The sequence below is a fragment of the Mytilus galloprovincialis genome, chromosome 14 (genome assembly GCF_965363235.1).
Source record: "Mytilus galloprovincialis chromosome 14, xbMytGall1.hap1.1, whole genome shotgun sequence".
In the NCBI taxonomy this organism is placed as follows: domain Eukaryota; kingdom Metazoa; phylum Mollusca; class Bivalvia; order Mytilida; family Mytilidae; genus Mytilus; species Mytilus galloprovincialis.
The window spans coordinates 14,187,592-14,212,678 of NC_134851.1; the positions used below are offsets into that span (position 1 = coordinate 14,187,592).

At 31.8% G+C, this 25,087-nt stretch overlaps 1 protein-coding gene across 2 annotated transcripts in view; it reads left to right on the forward strand.

Moving 5' to 3' along the window:
* Positions 1-9,544, forward strand: part of LOC143058411 (transient receptor potential cation channel subfamily M member-like 2) — a 38,594-nt gene extending 29,050 nt beyond the window's left edge. For both annotated transcript variants that reach the window (XM_076231905.1, XM_076231906.1), the window contains exons 22-25: positions 1,236-1,362; positions 2,596-2,786; positions 6,154-6,283; positions 7,531-9,544. In XM_076231905.1, coding sequence (XP_076088020.1) covers positions 1,236-1,362; positions 2,596-2,786; positions 6,154-6,283; positions 7,531-7,747 — 665 coding nt within the window. In that variant the 3' untranslated portion in view covers positions 7,748-9,544. The remainder of the gene's footprint in view (positions 1-1,235; positions 1,363-2,595; positions 2,787-6,153; positions 6,284-7,530) is intronic.
* Positions 9,545-25,087: the final 15,543 nt, after the last annotated feature.

A 25,087-nucleotide genomic window follows, 5' to 3' on the forward strand; every position in this document is an offset into this window, starting at 1 on the left:
ATCATTTTCCCCTCGAACAAAACAACGTAAATCGATAATTTATTTCAATGATTGATTGATTGTCTAATCGGAAATATATCATGGCATTTCTTTCTGATTTGTTTTCTTCAAAATGTATTAAATAATAAAAAGAAACATAGTTATAGAGTTGTATCAGTTTATCTCTAAGCCATTTGCATTTTTTTTTAGTATTAGCGTATTCAACTTACTGTGTGTAACAGTTGTATAAATTTATCGTTAACACATGAAATATTTAAAAAAATAAAATAAATGAAGAATTAAAGGTATTCGTAGTAAGATTTTTGTAATAAAGGGTTTGATAGAACATTTCCTATAGACGAAAATAAAAGCATCTAGAAGGATTCATATGTCTACATTTCAGAAATATTGAAGCTCAACATTACTCAATATCTAAATTAGTCTTATTTCCTACCTGTGAATATAAATCATGGATATATGAGGCACAAGACACAAGACTTGATGGACAACTGTAAAACTAAGATCTACGCACAACCCGGTGATTTCCGTTTTCCTATCTATCGTCGACTTTATTGCGTTAAAAATATAAAAAAAAACTTTCTTTCAAAGTTTATGGCCTATACAGTCATAATTAAAATGATAAAATTGAGATGGTTTTTACTAAATCAAAAGAGGTATATTTTTTTGTGAAAAAAAAGGTAAAGAAAAGAAAATATTGAAATTTCTTTGGCCGTCTTCATGAAGTGGAAGATTGTCTCAGTGCTTGCACTCACTAGCAACATTATACTGCCATGATCGGAGATACCCTGCTACCATTGATTATAACATTTATCAAGTTCAAGTAAACATGAGTGATATGCATAGTGCTTAAGCAGATGCAGGTTGTCAGTTATTGGATACACGAATACGCAATGCATACATTGGTGAACCAAGTACCCTGAAAGATATGAAAATTAATAGAGTAACTTATAAGCCGGGGCAAATGACATGCATTTTGAAATGCATGTTAAGTTACATGCAAGCTAATGTTCCCCAGTTCACACTTGCAATAAGGAGAAAATTGCATGAAAGGCTTAAGATCAATTTTTTCCTTCACTTTTATGAAATCAATCGAATGACAAAAAATCCTAATTTAAACAAAACGTATTAAGGGTAGATTTAACAGTCACAAATAAGTCATTATTTTCAATTATTGATGTGTTTTGCAAATATCAAATTGTATGTGTTTACAATTCAATTAATGTTCTGATTAAAAGGGGGTACAGAAGAGGAAAGAGATACAGGAACTGGCCCAGAAATCAGTGAGATAAATATAGTGTTGCTAGCTCTTTACATGGTATTGACGCAAACTATTCTCATCAATTTTCTTATAGCAATGTTTTCGTAAGTATTTGATTAAAAAAAACCAAGATACATATTAAAAGACACATCTTTCAAAAACAATGTCTACACAATTCAAAACACAAATTGATCAGATATTTGTTTATTGCAAATGAGACAAGAGAGAGGCGGAGGATACACACTTAACGTAATAGAAAAACTGACAATTTTGTGTCCGATCAACTTTCCAGTGACGAAACATTTATGTGACCTACCGAATTAGACTATTTACCCGTCACATAAGCAACACGACGGATGCCACATGTAGAGCAGGATCTGCTTACCCTCCCGGAGCACATGGGATCACCCCTAGTTTTTGGTGGTGTTCCTGTTGCTTATTCTTTAGTTTTCTATGTTGTGTCATGTGTACTATTGTTTGTCTGTTTGTCTTTTTCATTTTTAACCATGGCGTTGTCAGTTTATTTTCGATTTATGAGTTTGATTGTACCTTTGTAATCTTTCGTCCCTCTTTAGACGCAATGAGATATTGTCAATTCTACAAGCGCTATAACTCCTTATATCCAATTTCCAGTTGAAGTAAGATTGGCTTAAGTTTGTATCGGACAGGCTTATATATCTATCTTGCACGTTATTGTAACGTGACTATGTAATCGACTTAACCCCGCCACATTATGTATGTATGTGCCTGTCCAAAGTCAGGAATCTGTAATTCAGTGGTTGTTGTTTGTTTATGTGTTGAATATTTGTTTTTTTGTTCATTTTTTATATAAATAAGGCCGTTGTTTTACATTGTCATTTCGGGGATTTTTATTGCTGACTATTCGGTATGGGCTTTGCTCATTGTTGAAGGTCGTACGATGACCCTACAATTGTTAATTTCTTTGTCATTATGGTCTCTTGTGGAGAGTTGTCTCATTGGCAATCATACCATATCTTTTTTTTTACATTTGCCATAGTGACCATATGATTTTGTTTAATTATAACAGATTGGTCAAGTTCTTTACTCTACATTTGAACGCGCCTATTGTAACATTTGGGAGTATTCATATATGTATGATTTATTTTACCAACGCAACAGTGGGTTTATAATGCAATATAAATGGTTCAAATTTATATGACATGAAGATAATTGTTTATCAGACTAAACATTATATATATTCGGAAATTTCTTGTGATCACTGGCCTAAAGTATTCTCAATTCAATAGCCAGCATTTTAACAATTTCACAAAAGAACAATATACTTTTCTAAACCTGTCTTGTTTTTTTTATGACAGGCACACATTTAATAAGTTTCAGGAGAACAATGAACTCGTTTGGAAATTTCACAGATTTTCGCTTGTCCAAGAGTATTACGACAGATGTGTGTTGGTGCCACCACTTATAATTATAAACCACATAAAGAGGGCCTTCTTTTATATCTTGTACAAATGTTGTGACAGTAAAACAAATCAAGTAAATGTTTTCAGTAAGTATATATCTATTAGCTAAACAAATCAATCATACACTGTTGATTCATTCATTTTCGTGGGTAATATTTTTGTGGAATGCAGAAAACTTGCCTTTTCGAGGTTTGCCAAAGTCTGCAGAAAACCTGTTGAAAATTTAAATTCGTGGTTCACCTGTAACCATGAAAACCACAAAAATTGAAATTCATGGTTTCAGAGATTACTTGAGAAGCTTAACACTTTACACGGTCTCACAAGGAAGACCCAATGTCCGTGTGGCTATATGGTAAGCACGAATTTAAATGTTCGAGGAAATGCAGATTTTAACAAAAACAAGAAAACAATATCGCATAAATACAATTGTCTTCAATCCACGAAAATAACTGAAAATTGATGATTTTTCGTATCATTATTATAAAAAGTGTTTGTCAGCGAAGAAATCGAAAACGAAATATCATCCTCTTCCATATGATATACTGTATACATGATTGATGAAAATAGTTGAACAAAAATGGCTTACAAGGAATTCATAAATCACCAAATGGTCAAGTTGAAGTTGCTCCTTTGAAATTGTACGGACGCCATCACAAGTTGATTGACAATTATAGAAAATCTGTTTCGCAGATGATGACGGATAAGTTGTAATTGTCATAATCATAACGTCGTCCTCTATATTCCTCAAATACTTATCAACGGATTTGCTGTTACACAAGCAACACAATTGGCGTCACAGGTGGAGCAGGAAAAGCTTTCCCTTTCTTGTTACCTGATATCAACCAAGGCTCTTGTGTAGGGTTATTGTTCCCCAGTAATTAGTTTTCTATAATGTGATTTGTTTTTTGATAGTTTTGCTGAGTTAATATATCCCTTATTTTTCACTCGTCCCTCTTATAGAAACTTTCAAATATATCTGTAAGCATGCAAATACCACAAAATGACGTATGACCATGTAACTTTAAAATGTATAATGTATAATATAAAAAAAAACCATACGGCCTTCAACACTAATGTATTGATATTGCAGAAAATATCAGAATGCAATCCGTGAAAAAAAGTTGTTCGTGCATCTTCTTTATGTAAAAATAGTACAGATGCATGCACGTGATGTAAAACAGAGAGATTATTTCCTTCTATACAGATAAGAATCACAGCAGTGATTGTACGTTATATCAGTACCTGTTTTGTCAGTAATAGAATTATGGTGGCGGTACCCAAAGTACACATATTTAAGGTAGATCATAAGTAAATGTTTTTTGAGACAGAATTTTCTTATAATTTGACAAAATGAAGATTTTCCTATGCTGTTTTCAAAAATATAATAAAAAGTATTGGTCACCGTGCTATTTTTCAAGCTATGAGTCGTTGAAAATTGCCTAAATTTGGTTAGTTTGTTCATGAAAAAACACATAACAGTGAATAAAAAAAATTCTATGAGATAGAATTTTGAAAAAAATTGTGAGAAGATAGGTTTTATAATATGTTTTAAGAAAATAAAAAGAAAACATGGTGTCACCGAACTTGTTTTCTTGCCACAAGTAAAAATAAAAAAAAATCCCTATTAGCCCAGTATGAATTTTGTGCTGAAAGAGTTATCTCCCCTTAAATGGCTCATTTGAAAAAAAAATGATTTTAAAAACCAAAAAGGTTGATATTTGTTAAAATATTTTGAATAATACAATAAATTAGCAAGTTTTCTTTATATAAATAAACAGTCTGACCATTAAATTGCAAATCTGTTTCCAAATTTGCTGATTTGGGCAAATAACTAGACCGATTTTGTACTGTGATTGTACAATCCAAGATGGCGGTATACCATGAATCTACCTTAATAGTTTTTTCACCTACGTGTTTTTATGATAAAGTCGAAAATTGCCATTCTGTGTTTATTTTTATAGCCGTATCCTTCTTTATTATATAGGTATACCAATTTGGTTTTTAATCCCTATTAAAAGTCATCGAAAAATGGGTTTGAATTGACCTCCAAAATATCCATGATTCCGTAATGGGGAGTACAGAAAATGCATCTATGCTTAAATTCCCTTCATTAAAAATGAAATAACTTTTAATAATTTGTTTTATTTTTTTCAAATGTTTAGAACAATTTGACATTAGAACATCGCCACTATTTTTTTTTAAATGGATGCTTGTAACATGATTTTTTTTTGTTCATTTTAAAAGATGACTTTTTGTGAACGTCGCATGGCGGCGTTTTCGTACATTTTTCTTTCCCAGTGAAAGCTTGGTCTGTAAAACGTGTATAATAATAATAACATGTATTATGTCAAATAACAAAAATAAATATTGTTAAGTCTCAAAAACAACTTTTAAGAATTTCTCAGCTGTTTATATTTAATATGTGCATTTTAGGTACCGTATCGTTAGGTATAAATGTGGTATTGTAATAGTCAGTTTTGAATTTGTTCACATATTTTTGAGACTAATTGGATACTTGAAGCTTGATGTATTGTATATATACATATGTATTGTTGAATCGATCCCGTTAATATCTTGTTGACTACGGACGTATTGTGTTGTTTGGCTTAAACTTCAAATCTAATTTTGTTCCTGATTCGAGTACACTAGAAACGCTACGTTATTATGAACAGTCAAGAACGATATTCAATTAAATCGTATTTACATTGTGGCATTCAGCGTAAATGTTGACTTTACACTGTAATAACCTATGGTAAATATACATTTACAAATAGAAACACTCATGTTACTTGAGACAAAATCCTAATCAATTGCATATGAAATATATATTAGTATTTACATTCCAGCTTGTTGTTATTTATTTTTTGTAAAAAGTTATCAAAGGTACTAGGATTATTATATAGTACGCCAGACGCGCCTTTCGTCTACATAAGACTCATCAGTGAAGCTCATATCAAATAGGTATATAGCCAAACAAATACAAAGTTGAAAAACATTGAGGATCAAAAATTCCAAAAAGTTGTACCAAATACGGCTAAGGTTATCTATTACTGGGATAAGAAAATCCTTAGTTTTTGGAAAACAATTTGTTGTATCTTTGGATATATTTATTCATCGGTCAAAATGTAACCCAATCTGATCTGACAGGATATGGGAGCGCTAATGTCACAAATAACATATACTTTTTTTGAAATGTACCTTGATTATACATATAGTAGATCTAAACATTTGGGGTATCAAATAATGTCTTTTGTCGGATCTGAACGCATTTTTTTTGCCATCACATATATAGCTCCTTTTACAGTTGGTCAAATACAAGGACTAGTCATATTCTTGTTTTTATGAGCATAACTCAATTATTATTATTATTCAAATACAAACACATTTGAATGACAAACATGATTATGTGTTAAAAAGTATGTAAGACTGTTCTAAATCAATTGTTTATTTTAGGAATCGAGATTAAAGGCAAAGAAAAGAAAAGACTGGATTTATTGGAAAAAGATGCAGTTAAAAGCTACTTGAATTCGTCAATTCGGTTACGTAGATCTCGCGCTAAGACTATATCAAGTGATGATGGAAGGTATGGGATGTTTTTATTGTATCATGTGTTCAAACTGTTTATATCATTTTACTCAGATGCTATTTGCTTATCACGGCTTTGTGATGTTTACAATGCAGGACATAACAACTTTGATCATCGATGTCATCATAAACGAACCGACATTGATAAATTTGACATATTTTTTTCGGGCAAAACAAGGAAACACACTTGTAATATCTTGTTACAAATACAATCCGATAAATTGATTATCTAACTGTCCTAAACTGTATATTCAAACACAATATGAAGCTTTTCTTTTTAACTCGATTGCTGACCTCAGTCGACAAAAAGCTTTATATTGTGACTCATATTGATATATTGATTTTGTTTGCTTAATGTCCAGTGGTCAATATTTTATGTATGCTCAGGACGATATATATTTAAGGAATACAAAATTTGGTGCACACTGAATAACGCGCGTAGCGGGTTATTTAACAGTGTGCACCACATTTTTTATGTTATTTCGAATAGATAGAAAAAATATTACAGTCATTTCTTATAATTTAATTCTAAATTCCATTTTAAACTGGGCTCATAACAAAATAACGTCAGCCAATCAGACGACGCGTTACATCCAAAATTAAATTATATATATGTATTGGGGAAACAGGAATTGTTGTACAACAGATTTAATCAGCAACCAGCACGTGATCCCGCAGAAATAAAAGACGTACCACCAAAAAAAAAGCCATAAAGAACAACATATGTCAAGATAGTTTGACTTTGTAAATGCATACAATTTAAGTAGTTTTATCAAGCTCAGAAGATCAAAAGCTTCCTCTAAACATGTACTGGTTAAATATAACTCACCTAGATACATTAGTGGTTCAGAACATTGATACTTGCATTACAATACGGATGTTTTTTTTTACATTTGCTATTATTAAACTTATAAAATCAATAATAATGAAAAACTGCATCTTCCGCATGCACAGTTCTGGTTGCTCTTTTGTTGTTTGCTATACACGTGATACATTAACTCGTGTTTTTGTTACTGGTATTAGGTTATGGTTGGTTTGATAACCCTGTTTTGTCAAATCAGTTCTTAATTAGTTTGAAACGAAAACATTTCTTTCTTAAAAACAAAAACCTTTTTACTAAGCTTTACCAGTAAACCAAAATCGGATCAAACAAATCATAAACAATTTATTACCTAATCCAGAATCTAATAAAAAGTGTGGCTGCAACAAATGTGCCCATGGATTATCATTGTTCTTATTTTACAGCTTGGAAGACCGTTATAAACACGATGCAGAACTAAGCTTACAAGAACAAGTTGAGGTAGTAACAGCTGATGTTGGACAGATCCAAAATCACCTCAAAGAGATCACACAGAATATTAAAGACATAAAAGCATATAAACAGAAAATATTGCTAGTTGAACTTCCGCGGGGTGTACAAAGCGGAACACATGTTCCAGATGAGGTGACCATGTTTGAATAGAACGCATGAACAATTAAACTTTAAATGCTTACTGGAAAACAATTTATGTAAAGTGATGTCAGTGTATATTCACTTGTTTGTGTTCATAAGTCTTTTGATTGAGTTAAGCCATTTTAATTTATTTTTTATAGTGTGTCTTGGTATAGTGTGATGTTACATCTTTGTTTCAGGTAAGGGTAATAACTTCGTTTCTTATTAAATAAAGGCAACAGTAGTTTACCGCTGCTCGAAATTCATAAATCGATTGAGATAAAAACAAATCCAGTTTACAAACTTAAACTGAAGGAAATGTCAAATATAAGAGGAGAACTACGACACAACAGAAACACACCATTATAATGTTACACATACAGAAACGAACTATATTATAACAATTTTATTCCCGCTGCATCTGTATTTTCTCAGGAACCTGATGTTCAGTGGTTGTCGGTTCTTGGTGTGGTTAATAAGCGTTCATCGCTCATATTTTTTATATATAAAATAGACAATAAGTTTTCCCGTTTGGATGTTTTACACTAGTTATTTCTGGGACCCTTTATAGCCTACTGTCCGGTATCATCCAAGGCTCTGTATTGCCCTATAATGGTTTACTATTATGAATTGTGACTTAGATGGAGAGTTGTCACAATGCCACTTATATCACATCTTCTAATATCTATTCACATTAGCAGATAAGGCGTAAAAATCTTGCATTTTACTACAGCCTCTAATCAACTTACAGTACAAATAATTGTGAAAAGAAACAGTACTTTAAATACATGAAATAAGTGACATTGAGGCATAATTCTATCTTTGGATTGCGTTTCAGTTTTGTTTAACTCGTTTGATTAATTTTACATGCAGATTTTTGTAGATTTATGTTCCTCACCTCAACACAATTTTGTTTTGTTTCCTTGAAATTGGCCGTTTCAGAAACTAAAGGACTGTGGGTAATTCAATTGTTTGTACCCCAAAATAAAAATAACGTCACGTCATTGGTTGAATTTCCATTGTTAAGGACGTGTTTAACCAATCACGATGCTTTGGTATACGCTTTTGAAAATATTACCCAGAATGCATTAGATTCTGAAAAGGCGAATTTGCATTGACATTGTTGATTGAATGATGATTATTTATACTTGTGACTGATTAGAATATAAAAATATTTTTACAACATGATTTGACAAATTTCATGATTTCTATTTGTTGCATACTATTTTGACAAATTTAATGACACTAGTGATTCAATTAAACAATTTAATTGAAACGTTTAGTAAATAGATAAGATTTTGTACATCCGTAAGCATGTTATGATAAACATAGATCCAGCTCCTGGTTGTATTTATAGGGGAAGTAGTTATTCATTTTTTCTTGCATTAGATAAGCATTTGTGTTCCCTACTAGGGTGATCGAAGTGAAGTTTGAAATGTTCGATGTTCGTGTATATTGTTGTTGACTACAGTGTGTATATTTACAAAAAGTATTTGAAACACATTTTTGTATAAGTGTTTTGTGTAGCATCACTTATCCCGTCACAGATTTGTTTTCTTTATGCAATAAAGCTCCGATAATATCAGAAGCTCTGTCAGTCTAGTATCTGTTCAGATAAAAGTGTATCTATAAATGTGATCCAACAAAAATAATAAAACAAGGCAAAATACACGTGTTAATTTGTTTAAGTTAAAGTACATTTAAACTGTGTACGGCCTGGTTTTTCGACACGACTAGACAATATATTACAGATAACAAGATAGATGGGAAGAATATGAATATTGTCAGTAGAAATCCATTCTTAATAAAATATATCATTGTCTTGGATTGATTGTTTTTTTATTGGAACTTCCAGTAAATGCAAATACTCACATATCGATTCTTTGTGTATTTGTTTCTATGTGAATTTATCATGGGGAGAGTTGGGAGCTAGCAAGTATTTAAACCATGCCATATTTGGTATGTGTCAGTCTCAAGGGTATACATTACAGTTTCGATTTGTAGGTGTATATTTTACCTAAATTAGCACACAAGCTGTTATGACGTAAATAATACAAATATGTATAAAAAATTTATATATTCATCTGATAAGTTCGGTCAAAATTTTAGAGATTTACTCAACATTTCGTGTTATAAAAGATAAACACCCGCTTGGTGGATTTTTGTAAAAACATTTGGAAAATCTTCTTTACATAAGTATGCTCGTATTACAAATGCATTATGTGTAATATTTCTTAATGATTATTTTTATCCAAGTTTAAGGAGTTTGGAATAAAGTATTGTATGTGAAGTTAGCAGCCGGTTCGTTTTCGATATTCGATATTCAATATCCAACCGGCTGCTGGCTGTCGGTTCGATATTCAAAATTATTTGAAAATCATACGAAAAAATATTTGATACCATTAAAAGGATGATTTTCATAGTTAAGAGGACTGATAAGATATGTAGGAAATCGTTTAATTATCTCTTCAAGCTATCGTCAATTCGATTGTCCTCGAATATAAACCCTTTTCTAAGTTGCATATTTGTTTTTATGTAATATAGATTTTTTATCAATACAACGACTTGAAAGATGAACTTTTATATATGATATTGTAACGTGTCTGGGGTCCGTACCCGAGTTGATTCTCGATATCTGAGACTTGTGTTTATATTTATTTAGTTTATAATTTCTCTGTAACTCTCTATCTGCTCTTTAAAGCTCCTCCAGCTCAATGATTATCCAGCCTTACTGGCTTACTGACTCTATAGGTCAATTAAATAGCAAGATCTACTTGCGCACTAACTCTGTAGCTCTTAGCTCAACAGACTCACTAGCGCTGTAGCTCCACTGACTCACAATATTGTCGCTCTTTCCGCTATATCTTTATCAACGAGGCTCTCTTAGCTCTCTAGCTCTTCTGTTTCTCTCGATGCAGCTCACTTAAAGCTTTAGGTAATTCTTCTGCTAAGCTTCAGTTATTGGAAAGACTTGAGCAGTGAATGCAATGTTTGGAACAATAAGCAGGTATTTATCTTATCACTTATACGTGTGATTTGATCGTAATACCGACCCTGACTGACTGCTGACGGCTGTTTATATACCCCTGAATGATTGGGATATACCACTATTGGACAATACCATTACCCTGTATTGCCTAGTAACGAGGGTGTATCAACCCTGGATGAGTCCACCTTTATTGGACTGTGCCATATTGAGCATATCATAGTAACAAGGGATGTCAAGTAATCAAACGATAATATCTTATCTCAAGGAAGATATTATGGTACCCGATGACCATAAAAATACCAATTATATTGTTTTTACATCTCACGCTGTAGATTCTTCATACACTTTCACTCATTTTCCAGTTTATAAAATAGTCAGAGATATGCATACATTGTTTCCTGTTTTCAATACTTTGAATTTTTCGGAAAACTAAGTATTTTCTTATCCCAGACATAGATTACCTAAGCCGTATTTGGCAGATCTTTTTGGAATTTTGGATCCTCTATGCTCTTCAATTTTGTACTTGTTTGACTTTAAATATTTTGATATGAGCGTCACTGATGAGTGTTATGTAGACAAAACGCGCGTCTGGCGTACTAAATTTGGTACCTTTGATAACTATTGTAACTCCTTGAATTGGAAAGTAAAATGTAGTCCGAAATAATGCAAGTTATCAAATGATTAAACTCACTGTAACTTTAATAAAATGTAACTTATTAATACGATTAAGTTTAATGTAAGTATTAAGACAGATAAAGAAATTGTAACTGTACCTTTTAATTCCAATGTTTTGATGTTTAGGGTTCAAATACGTAACGAAAGGGGACAGTAACTACTGACTTCGCCCTTGTTAATGCATAGTCGTCCCAAAGTTATTCGTCACAATATTTCTTAAAACAAAAAGAAAAACCGATAACTCTAGAAACATTTAGAAATATAAATAGACATATTTATTGAAAGCCCCAAAAAGAAATATATAGTGAAAACCTACCTGACACCTCTTAAATTAAAGTGAACTTGTCTTTCAACGTTCATACAATTGGAGGAAATCATAGACACTGTCTATATGAAGGTTGTATTAGAAAGATTTCCCAGAATAATGTCATATTCGATATCTACGGTGGGCTCAGATTGTCATTTTTCAACAACAAATTGTCAAAAGTTTAGGACAAAGAACACAAGGCAATTGCGAGAACCCCATGATCTCTCAATCTTTCTAATATTATGCAGAAATTTATTTAATAGGTAGATACAAATGTGACTAAAAGGAATTTGGGTAGACTTCCTGTCTTCTGTATTTACAGAGGGCCAAAAGTGCCAGTCGGATATTCAAAATTCATAGTTAAAATCTACCTGAGACCGCTTATATGAGGGTGAGACTCCACTGGTCTTTAAATGACCATAAAATTCGACTAGATCATAGACGCTGTATGTATAAAGATTGTATCAGAAGCATTTCCTAGAATAATGTCATCTTCGATATCTACGGAGGGCTTAGATTGTCACTTTTTAGCAGAAAGTTGTCAAAAGTTCAGGATAAAGGGCACAGGGCAATAGTGAGAGCTCCTGATCTCACAATCTTTCTAATATTATGCAGACATTCAGTTTATGCGTAGATACAAACGTGTATAAAAGTAATTTGGATAGACTTCCTAACTGATATATTGACGGATGGTTCAAAGTACCAGTTGTATATTCAAAATTTATAGTGAAAACCTACCTGAGATCGCTTAAGTCGAATGAAGATGACAAAGTGATATGACATCATAAAGAGTCAGAGAAAAACATGACCTTGTGCAATGCCGAGATACGGGAGTCGACAGATTGTCATTCCATGAAAGGGCATATGCATATAATAGTACTAGTAACATTTAGTTAGACGGTCTTCAATGCAAAGTGGAACTCCCTCACCCTGATGCATCCTTCAGCTGGCCTCTAAATGTGTATACTAGTTCAGCGATAATAGATGTCATACTAAACTCCTGATTATACACAAGAAACTAAAATTTAAAATCATATAGGACTAACAAAGACCAGAGGCTCCTGACTTCGGACAGGCGCAAAATTGCGGCGGGGTTAAAAATGTTTTTTTTTGAAATCACAAATCTCCCCCTATACATGAGACAATGTAGAAAAAAACCAAACGCACAACAATACGCACAGTAAAACTCAGATGAGGAGAAGTCCAAGTCCGATGTGAGAATATGAAACCAAAGAGAAAAAACAAAATGACAATAATACATAAATGACAACAGACTACTAACAGTTACTGGCATGCACGCCATTTATAGATTTGACTACAACTATTTGCACGCGTGAGTGTTGTACATGATGTTTGAAAGGTTTAAAAGATCTATATGAACTAGATATATCATAATTTTTCATTTCGTTTATAACTATCGTCCTTTTCAAGAATTTCAAAAACCTCCTGCCCATAACAATACTTTGATGAAAAGGAATATACGATATGATCACATAAACAAACGGTCCGGAATTTGAATTATTCTTTTACACTTTACAAAATCTGAACACACAATCCTTAATAGTAAAGGTGGTATATTATACAAGTATATTATACCTATAAAGTACTTTAAAATGTCATTGAGTTATTGTAATTTTGTCACGTTGTATAATCAGAAATAATTACATCATGTATATGTAATCAATTGATTTTTTCATGTTCTGTAACATATTTGTGAATAATAATGATGATTATTAATTTTCTTTATTGGCAGAAAAAGTACATTTAGCATACCACTAGAATAAAACTATACTGAAATTATGAAAAGCGATAAAGATATATTTTAAATGCAAAATCATTTCCGAAAAAAACCCCGTGATATTCAAATAGTGATTGTGTTGTTTCAAATTGTTGATTAAGGTAACCCTACAGAGAGAATTTTCTGACTCTAACCAACAGTATTTAAAGATCAATTTTCTTCTAAACATTCTCAATGGATTTTTAGACTCTTTAAATCATTTGAAAGCTGAAATAGTATTCTTTCTTTATATATAGATCTTAATTTATTTTGGTTTTATTAATCTCAAAATATAGCTCATTATGTGCCAAAAATGTCTTTCAACTTGGATAAAAATGGCACATTTAGGTCATATGGAATAAAAATTTGTTTTCATCCCTTTAATCAACCATACACAAACGAAAAAAATGTGTGTTGGATTTTTGATATCTGCCTCCATTAAGACGGAATTTTTATTTAACTGCTGGGTGCTAAACCTCATTTCACCTTATATCTTTGGAGACCTACACATTCATTTTGAAACAAAACATTCTAAAACTGGGACATAGTATTGTATTAACTTGTGGTCAGGGATAAACAGCTGGACACAGATGATTGACATATTAGCCCCTCCTAAATGTCTATATATTTAGATTATTTACCATGTGCTTTTATTTACATAAGTTCATTATCAATTTATTCCCTGTGTTATATGATAATGACTTTGTACGTTTTACAAACTGTGCAGGGTTTGGTTTATTCTTGTAATCTTCAAAATTATGTTTTAAAAAAATCATAAAAAAATCAGGGTTAGACTGTAGTGCTACCTTGTGATAAAATCAGTCTTAAGATATAACCGATTGTATCGTATACAACACGAAGGATTTACTTATAGCAGCCAATAGTGACCAGTGTCAAGCTATCTAGTAATTCATATCCCGCAGTTCTTTTATATATAAGCAACCCTGCAACTCGTCATTCTGCAATTGCGTTTGGAAAACTACTAGAGCGACAATTTCATTTTACCTCAAAGTCATAGTTTTTTTGTTGCTTTTTTTGTTCGAAAACACGATATGTGCGTCACTGATGAGTCTTATGTAGAAAAAAAAAAACACAAGGCAATTGCGAGAACCCCTTGATCTCTCAATCTTTCTAATATAATGCAGAAATTTATTTAATATGTAGATACATATGTGACTAAAAGGAATTTGGGTAGACTTTCTGTCTTCTGTATTTACATTATTATACTATGTCCCAGTTTTAGAACGTTTTGTTTCAGTAGCTTATCTCATACGATAATCTTACAGTAGCTTATCTCATAGAAAATCAGAGATTGTTCTGTGCCATGTACCCTCCCGTTGTAGTACTATCCAATAGCTATTTATTAGAGCAGAGATTTTTTATAATAGCCGTTATGTACTACCGAAAAAATGGGTCGGAAATTAAAGTGGGTACCCAATGCGTATTTTACTCCCCTTTGTAATACTATCCAGTTGATATTTATCAGAGCAGTATATAATCCCTAGCCATAATGATCTACTCAGACAATGGTTGGAAAGATGACCCTAGTGTTTTTAAATTGTTTTTTAATATCGAATTTGGCTCTATGTTCCGTGTTTCTAATGGTATTTTGAGCCTTTACGAAAGCTTACCCTAAAAATACTTGACCATCCCGTTGTAGTAATAGCTGTTTAGTAGAGAAGAGTCTATAATCCGTAGCCATTAAAAACTACCGTGACAATTTGTTGGGAAGTTGTAATCCGAATACGAATTTTATACAAAAAAAAAAAACAGGTTTCGTCTACATAAAAGTCATCAATTGCTTTAGACTGTTTGTCATAGTATGTTAACTTTTTTAACGGCAGTACGATACTTATAATTTTACTTGTTGGCAAATCGACGCCACAATGTGCATTCTACCTGTTTAGTTATGTTTGTTTGACTCTTTTTGTTTTCTAATTAACATTTACAGAATCTCGAATATAATTGCTAACTTTCTTATCATACAATCTTCATTAATGTCAAAATTACTTTAAGTGTTAATTTTTTTAATTTTCTTTTTATCAGAAAATACATTTTTACATTCATGTATTTTTCCATGGTTGTTGCATATGTTGCTTACATATTTCTATTGATATTTTGTTCATTTTGTTTTTTAATAAATTGTGCACTTCCGTGTACTTCTTGTCGAGCCATTGCAATCAAAGCGCTATTGCATCATTTTTTCTCAAGCTCAGAGACTTGTGTGCATTCAGTCTTTGAAGTATATATTAGCGAAGGTGTAGGAAATTGATAGTATTTGCTTAGTTTATATCAGCAACTTTTACGTCAGATTTTATTGTAATAAATGCTATTTTAGATTTTTTTTTAGTGTAATACTTTACATGTTTGGTTAAGTACATCATTAGATGTTGTTGCAATTTCATTGTTAAAATTTATATATTTTTTAAACGGTAGGGTATTTCTCGGCTACAGTCTCTCCACGATTGCATAACAATGGAGTATTAGAAACCTGTTTTGAAATTAACATAAATAAAACTTACGCTTCAAAACGTTAAGCTAGCTATTATCCGATATGTAATACGATCAGGTTTGGTATTCCACTAGCTGTTTTTATCGGATCGTATTTTCAACCCCTTGATTCTAAGAGGGTGTACCTGATTAGTCATGCCTGATTGACTTTTAATAAATTGAATCTCAACTGAAAGACCTACACTGGGTTAATTAGTTCGGGGTACAATAAGTAAACAAAAGAGATTCTTTCTGGAATGGGATCGTACAAGGTATCTTACATTACTATTTTGCGTTGATTTACAATAGAAAATGCACAAACAGGTTTGTAAGAGTGGGTAAAAAAAGAGAAGTTTTTTTTTTATAATTATTTTATTTTTCAAGATGAAACATGTGAAATAACATGATACAGTATTAGACACACAGTATAAAAAGTTAAGTAACACTTGTAAGATCGATTATATAATAAAAAAATGGTACAATAAGATATAAATATTACAATTCATTTCGTTAATTAAATGCTGCTTCTAACAATTGCCACTTCTGATCTATTTTTATTTTTATTTCAGGGACAGAGTATTTTTCTATATTAATCCAATACTTGAAATATTTTATCCCACCATAATTTGTGGGAAACATGTGTTGCCTATCTGTTTTTCGTTCATGTTTTTCCTTATAAATAAGGCCATTAGTTTTCTCGTTTGAATTGTTTTACATTGAATTTCGAGGCCTTTTATAGCGGACTATGCGGTATGGGCTTTGCTCATTGTTGAATGCCGTACGGTTACCTATAATTGTTAATTTCTGTGTCATTTTCACCCTCACCCTCTTGTGGAAGGTTGTATCATTTGCAATCATACCACATCTTTTTTTTTTTTTTTTTTTTTTTATTAAATTGAAAATTTTGTAAAAACGAATTTCTGGTTATTATGAAGGGCATAAATTATATAGCATTCCAATCTTCAATCATTATATTTCAATCTATTTCCAATTTATTAAAGGAATTTTATTATACTCCAAAAATAATATATAGAAAAAATTACAATATTTTGGTTCTTTTTTAACTTTATCTACTTTTGTATTTTCAATATAATCAAGTTTAGATCTACCTTCTATCATACTTTTCCAACTATTCGGAATATCACTTTAAATAACACAAAACACCACAAAATTGGTATTGATATTAAACTTAAATTTTTTATACGAGAACAATGTATTATTATTTGACACCAGATCATTGATACAAAATATACTTCCAATATATTTAGCCTTCACAATCATCTTGCAATCCCCTTTGATGTTTGGGTTTAGCCATATGGACTGGGCCAGAATATCTGTATTGTTTCAACTTTCAAACTTATTTTTCAACTTGAAAAAATGTACCAGGATATCATGCCACAAGTGATTGACTTTATTCTGGTAAATTAAGCAACCCTTTCTTACTTAAGTGTAAAATGTTGTCCCCCCCTACCCCCACCCCCTAAAAAAATTGTATATGACTAAGCAACAATTTTTCTCGAAGAGAGTAATTTTAGGGATCTAATACATTATACAGCCAGGACGACATTTTTACACTATATCAAAACTGGTAAATATTAGGCATTTTAAGATCGCCATCACAGTGATCGGACAAAACCACTGTTCTTTTCACTTTATCAGGGTTTCCTTTCCATAAAAAAAACCTAGGAATGTGTCCCAAGATGCCCCATTCGCGCTATCATTTTCTATGTTCAGATGTCAGTGGACCGTGAAAATGAGATAAAATCACTAATTTGGCATTCCAATTAGAAAGATCATATCATAGGGAACATGTTTACTAAGTTTCAGTTTGATTGGAGATCAACTTCATCAAAAACTACCTTGACCAAAAACTTTAACCTGAAGTGGAACGAACGGACGGACGAACGGACAAATGGACGGAAGAACAAACGATCGGACGCACAGCCCAGAAAACATAATGCCAATGAATGGGGCATGAAAATTAAAAAATATGTGTCTAGGGGATTAGGAAAGACAGTTAGAACTTGAACAAAAATGGGAAGTGCTTAAGTTTTAATCACTACAACCCTTCCAATATATGTTAGTTCTCTATAAGCCTATGTAGTTAATAGTGACTTGAATACAAAGCAAAATTGCATAGAGTCTTATCCATTTCCATACTTCCCCTTTTTAACCATATCCATATGGCGTCAGCTTCGACATTACAACTAAGTCCAGCACATTCTGAAAATTTATCAAACTTATTTTAACATTGATTTAGAGACTGTTTGTCATCATTTAGGACTAGCGATGAATCGTCAGTATATTGACTCAACAAACATTCTGATTAATTAATTGTTACACCAGCAACATCAGGGTAATTTTTAATAGCTGTACTGAGTAATTCCAACACGAAACTAAATACATACGGAGAGAAAGGATTCCCTTGACGAACCCATTTTTTCAATAAAAAAAAGTCTGAAATATATCCGTTGTTTAACACTGCACTAGAGGCTTCACAGTAGCATGTCCTTTTCCAACTAATAAATGTATCATAAAAGCCAAAATAAAGGCAAAGCCTCTAGTATAAAAGACCATTCGACCGTTTCGATCGAATAATAGTTAAAATCCAGAAATGTCGTCTTCTTCGATCTTATCCATCAGATCATAAATAAATGTAGTACATTTGCTTATATACTACTTTTTTGTTTTTGACTCGGGGTGTCAGGATTGCTCAAAGATAGACCCCCTACAATCGGTCTTTCGTTTAATCAATTCCGACACACCTCGGTGTGTTCTGCGAAAAGAACAATCATGCATTATCTATAACTGAAACACTCAAACAAATTAACCCATGGTTATCGGATTTAAAATCTGTGAACTCAGATTATCTATCGGTGATCTCGGATTGATTATCTGTGTTCATGAATTGCCAATATGTTCTCATAATTTGATAATTTGGTAATCCTGAACTGAATAACCATGACAATTGAATCACCTTTTTATTTGATTCATGTAATACAACTTTTAATCAAGACATATCGGGGCCTTTTATAGCTGACTATGCGGTATGGGCTTTACTCATTGTTGAAGGCCGTACGGTGACCTATAGTTGTTAATGTCTGTGTCATTTTGGTCTCTTGTGGACAGTTGTCTCATTGGCATTCATACCACATCTTCTTTTTTTTTTTATATTAAACAAATTATTTGTAGAATTAGTTGACATTGTTTCCCGCAGCTACTATCGTAAACCTTATAACGGGCTTTCATTCATGTAAATACACTAACTTTTCGTTCCCCCTTTCCCCACTCTATTGCCATAATTCAAAATAACATGTGTCTGCATTTCCAATTTAAATGGTTTTTATCCTCTCGCTTACAAAATTGAAGTGGATCTTGTATTGAGATCGTCTGTCCGTCCGTTTGTCCACTTCGTCCGTAGCACACTTGTTAACACTTTATAGTCAATCGTTCCAGGATTTTGTCAAATTTGGTAATACGTAGTTCTCATGAATATCTAAAATCCCATATTTTTTAAGCCAAATGTCAGGGTTACTGTTAGACTTGTTATTTATTTGACATCATTGCTAACACCCTGACTTGATTTTGACTTAACTTGGAATATACTTTACCCTCATGAATAACTAGAACCCATTTTCAAGTTCAGCGGTAAAAAGTCAAATGACCACAAATTAGTACACCATGTAAGAGACATCACTTACGACAGAAAACGCCGAGCCAAAATTGAAATGTAAAAATGTAAATTAAAGAACATCAGAGTGTTATGTGTATGTCGAACACGCAATGAGGCGTTTAAAAATAAACAGATTCGTTTGAAACCTTTTCGAACTAAATCAAATTGTTGAAATTTGTGCCAGACTTGTCGAGAGACAAACCCAGATAATTTCGTATTTAACCAATGTAACTGAATGCTAATGTTAATAAGCACGTAACCACAAAATTTCAAATTTGCATAAGACATAAGATATAAGAAATTTTATTTCACTGAAGCCATCACATGGGGTATGTTAGTACAACATTGTTTTTACCTTTTTAACAAACAATAAAAGTGTAAACATATTTACATTAGAACAACATGGTAAACAAAGTTGCAATTAGAGTATATATAATTAATACTGACATTTGACAGGAAGTATACATTATGGTAACCTGAGTAATCACATGTATTAAAAGGTTTTAATTACACTTTTGCAAAATTTTGCTATTCCTGTAAGTGTAAATAAATATGATGTATTAATCAGTTCTTTCAATTTTAAAATATTTGGGCTATAACATATATTTAAAGGTAAACAATTACCTCTTACATTGTTGAAAAAGGTACGTTTGAATAAGTAATGAAACTCAACACCAAGTTCATAAGCATTACAAAGATTACAAGGCTTTTCAGTACTGTCAACATTAAAAATCTGCTCGTTTTAAGGGGCAATTTATTACTAAGGCAACGGAATTAACATAAATACATTTTAAGATCAGATGGTTACACCGATATATATTTCTCAAAACAAAAATCAGAATTCTATATTCGGTATTTAAGACATTTTGCAGAATTCATAACTTTATTTATACTCCAGTTTAACATAAATGTATCACTCAAACATTTCCTGACATTCTTACTAATATTATCAGATTAAGCAATTATTTTACATCAAATTAAAACCCCATTCATATAAAGTTTTTTTAATTTCTAATTTCTTATAACTATTTTGGGTGGTTGATACCCTCTGTACTAAGCTGATACAATCTACCCAATTCTCCACAAATCATACAATGAGCAGTTCTTTTTAAACCTTCACAATTGTTTTACATAATTGCACATGTTAGTTTTTTTTTTTTTTATAATATTACAATTTTCAAAAAAACCCATACTTCTGCACCATATAACAAAATAGGTATAATCATTGTATCAAATAGCTCTAATTGCATATCAATTAGTAAATTCAACTTCCTAGTATAGACATGACTTTTCTTGCTTGCTGTACAAGATGTGCTTTGGCGTCATTGAAATTACAATTTCATGAAAATACAATACAAAGGTACTGAAAATTTGTTACACTATTTAGGCTTTCACCACTATATTTAAAGTTCATATTATCAGTGTTAAGTCTACACTTTGAAAACATAACAACTTTTGTCTTAGATATGTTTACTTGCATTTTCCAGGTTTGACAATATAAATACATGGCATTTAATGAGACTTGTAACTCTGCTGTAGATTCGGCTAAAATTACAGTATCATCTGCATACAATAACAAATATAAACGAAAATATACAGCGACTTCATCAGTATCAAGAAGATGTGATACATTACTTATATCATCTAGACCATTATATGAATGTGACATAAATTCGACCAAATCATTTAAAAAATGGCAAACATTACAGGAGACATATTTTCTCCTTGGCGTACACCAACATTGAAAAACAAGTTTGAACAAGAGTTGTCTTGTCTCACACAAGACTTTGCGTTGTTATACATACTGTTGTATTTTAGAATAAATCATCGAGCATTTATCTTGTGTAAAATGGGAAGTTGTGTCTAGTTTCCAAATTTGTTTTATTCTCATTCCTATTTTTAAATCGTTCCAGATAGTAAAACGATGTTTTTGTTTCCATTAGGAGATGTACATGTATAAGGCGGGACTGATAAAACTGTTGTTTCTTTATTTGTTGTAAGAATTTTGTGATTTTGAAAAACATGCCCCCCCCCCCTATATAATTATTTTCAATAAAAGTATCCCACGTAATTTATTTTAAAATTCACATTAAGCTATTAATGCTGGGTCTATAAAAATGATTGTTTTGCATACTATTAATAAAGTATTCCAGTGGTTATACAGGTATTAAAAACGATATAATATTTAAACTTTTGGGGATGACCTCCTCCTCATATTGTATTCATCTTCCGTCCAACACGTGCGCCAGCAGTAGTGTCGACTTTCTCTTCTATTAGAAACTAATATTCATGGTCAACATTTACCCGCAAATGATATTAAAACAAGCATGATACTCTCCATCCACGTCATCATTAGTAAAGTTAAATGTCCTTTAGTTCTTATCTGTAAAATTATTCTCTTTTGTAGATAGTTGCTGTGTAAAACTAACTCACAAGAACAATAAATCAATAATATAATGCAACGGAACAAAAGAACAGCCCTAAGAAATCAAACTTTTCAAAAAACGTTGAAATTCCCGCAGCCAGATGCGTCCTTCAGCTGGCCCCTAAACACATATGTATACTAGTTCAGTGATAATGAACGTCATACTAAACTCCAAATTAAACACAAGAAACTGAAATTAAAAAAATACAAGACTAACAAAGGCCAGAGGCTCCTGACTTGGGACACGCACAAAAATGCGGGGTTAAACAAGTTGATGAGATCTCAACCCTCCCCCTATACATCTAGCCAATGTAGAAAAGTAAATGCATAACAATACGCACATAAAAAAATCAGTCCAAGAGAAGTATGAGTCTGGTGTCAGAAGTTGTAACAAAAGAAAATAAACAAAATGACAATAATAATTGCGTATACAAACGTGCTTTACTAGTTCTAAAATTTCATGACAATAAGTATATATTAATAGTGTGGTTTAGTTGTTAGTTGAGTTTATATCACATTGACGTATATTTTTATAAAGCACACGTGTGCCGTTACGAAAGGCATAGGGATAGTTGTTATATTTTCTTAATCATGTTGTATTCATAAGATTAGTTTTACACTTAAATTTTTCTGTTATATTTTCAGAATTATGTCAAGATTTTATTGTGTTGTCGCTGTTATCTTCACCATATGTCACGTGGTAAATGCAGGAAGTAAGAAGTTTGTCATATTTCTTTACTATAAATACACAAATATGAGTCTATATATATCTCATTCCCACAACTCATATCCCGTAAGAATTGGACTTAATGTAAATTATTATTCTGTATTCTCATTTTGGTATATCCGTTTTTATGTAGCACTTTAAGAGGTCAACTAAACGCGGGTGTGTCTTATATACACAGTTTCATGTTTTTATTTCTGATAAGGATTTTCTTCTCTTAATTATTGATTTTTGTTATTAGACTTATTTAATTTAAGGCAGGATTGTTTCAAAGTAGAAATCGTCAAGATGAGAGTGGCACCACCATGAATTAAAATGGTCTGACACCCTTTACGGAATATAGATGACCACTAGTCATGATACAGTCCTTCCTTACTGTTTAACTATATCACATATTGATGGTGATTGACATTGATACACAGCAGAGGGTATTATATTACATAGTGAATGCCACTAGTGAAAGAGGAAAGGGTATTATATAACAAACTGGATGTCATTTTTGAAACTGCAAATAGTATAATATTACATATTGGATGCCACAAGTGAAACAGCAAAGGGTATTATGTTACATATCGGATGACACTAATGAAAGAGCAAAGGATAAAATATTACATACTGGATGCAACTATTGAAACAGTAAATAATATTATGATTCAAACCTTTTATATTGTAAAGGTAATTTTTTAAAGCTTATACAAAAGTCTTAATACAGTTCTGATGTAAATGAGCACAAATCTAACAAAAACAGACAAACAATAGTACTCAAAATACATGATAGAAAAATGAAGACGGAGAAACACGCATGACACAAAAAAAAAAAAGACGATCCGAGGTGCTGCAGAAGGGTAAACAGATACTCACATGTGGCATCCCTTATTGCTTATTTTGTAGTACGCACATAGTAATAAGTCTTATTTTGTAGAAAAGGGGTAGGGATTGTAGTAACGGTATAATGAACATATATGCTATTATCTTTGGAACGAACCTACAGTTTATATTTCATAATTGTATGATATATTCATCAATTTGTTTGATAACTTTCTCACCAATTGAATGTTGCGTAATTTATCAATCTGTTTAATTATCAAATTTAAATTTGATGGTAACATATTTTCTAAAGGTCTTACTCGGCAATGTCATGCTTCGAATGGAACATGCGCAAAGAAAGCATCTACTTGTGAAACGAATTTTGGATCAGGATGGAGAAATATAGGAAAATGTTGTAGAGGTGTACCCTGTTGCAAATGTGAGTATAAACATTATATATGTACTTTAGCTAATACGGTACAATTTTGAAATAGTTTCTTTCCGCCTCCAACAAGTGTCACTTTTCAATGCTTCGAAAAGTCGAAAAATTCAATTAAAGTCAAATTTGTGAATTCTAATGCCAATTTAAATGGTATTGCAATCAGTTATATACATAGTTATACGATTGATACTATATTCACCTAGTAAGAGAAATCAAATCACTGTTTTAATATATTTGAAAGTTGCATTGAATTATTCAATGTGTGTAACAGAGTTAATAAACTCATAATAGATATAAGGACTAAATTTTGTATAAACGCCAGACGCGCGTTTCGTCTACAGACGACTCATCAGTGACGCTCAAATCCCAAAAAGTTAAAAAGGCCAAGTAATGTATGAAGTTGAATAGCATTGAGTACCAAAATTCCTAAATGATAGAAAAGCCTTAGTATTTCAAAAATGCAAAATTTTGTAAACAATAAAATTTATAAATATAACCATATTAATGATAATTCTTGCCAGCACAAAAAGTGCTGAGTACTGGGTTGGTGAAACCCTCGCGGAAATAAATCTCCACCAGCAGCGGTATCGACCCTATAGTTGTAAATAAAGTTATAGACTATGTCTGAACTGTATATAATGTTTTGACGACAATTGTCCCCAACATACTTAAAATAATCTATTTGTACGATATTGACATCTATTTATATCAATATCTATGTTTACATCACTGGTATGGTCATCGAACGTCGTCGCAGGTCAACTTGATGGTAAATAATTAGGCGTCTAGATTAAAATATACATAAGACTTAACTACATCTAATTAATCCCATGCCCTGTTAATTTATTATTTTAGAATTTTTATTGTTTGGATAATAGTTATCAAAGGTACCAGGATTATAATTTAGTACCCCAGACGCGCGTGTCGTCTAGATAAGACTCATTAGTGACGATAAATGTTACACATGGTTATACATCTAATATGAGAATTAAAATCACAAAAATACTGAACTCAGAGGAAAATCAAATCGGAACGTCCCTAATGAACACGAATCAGGCAAC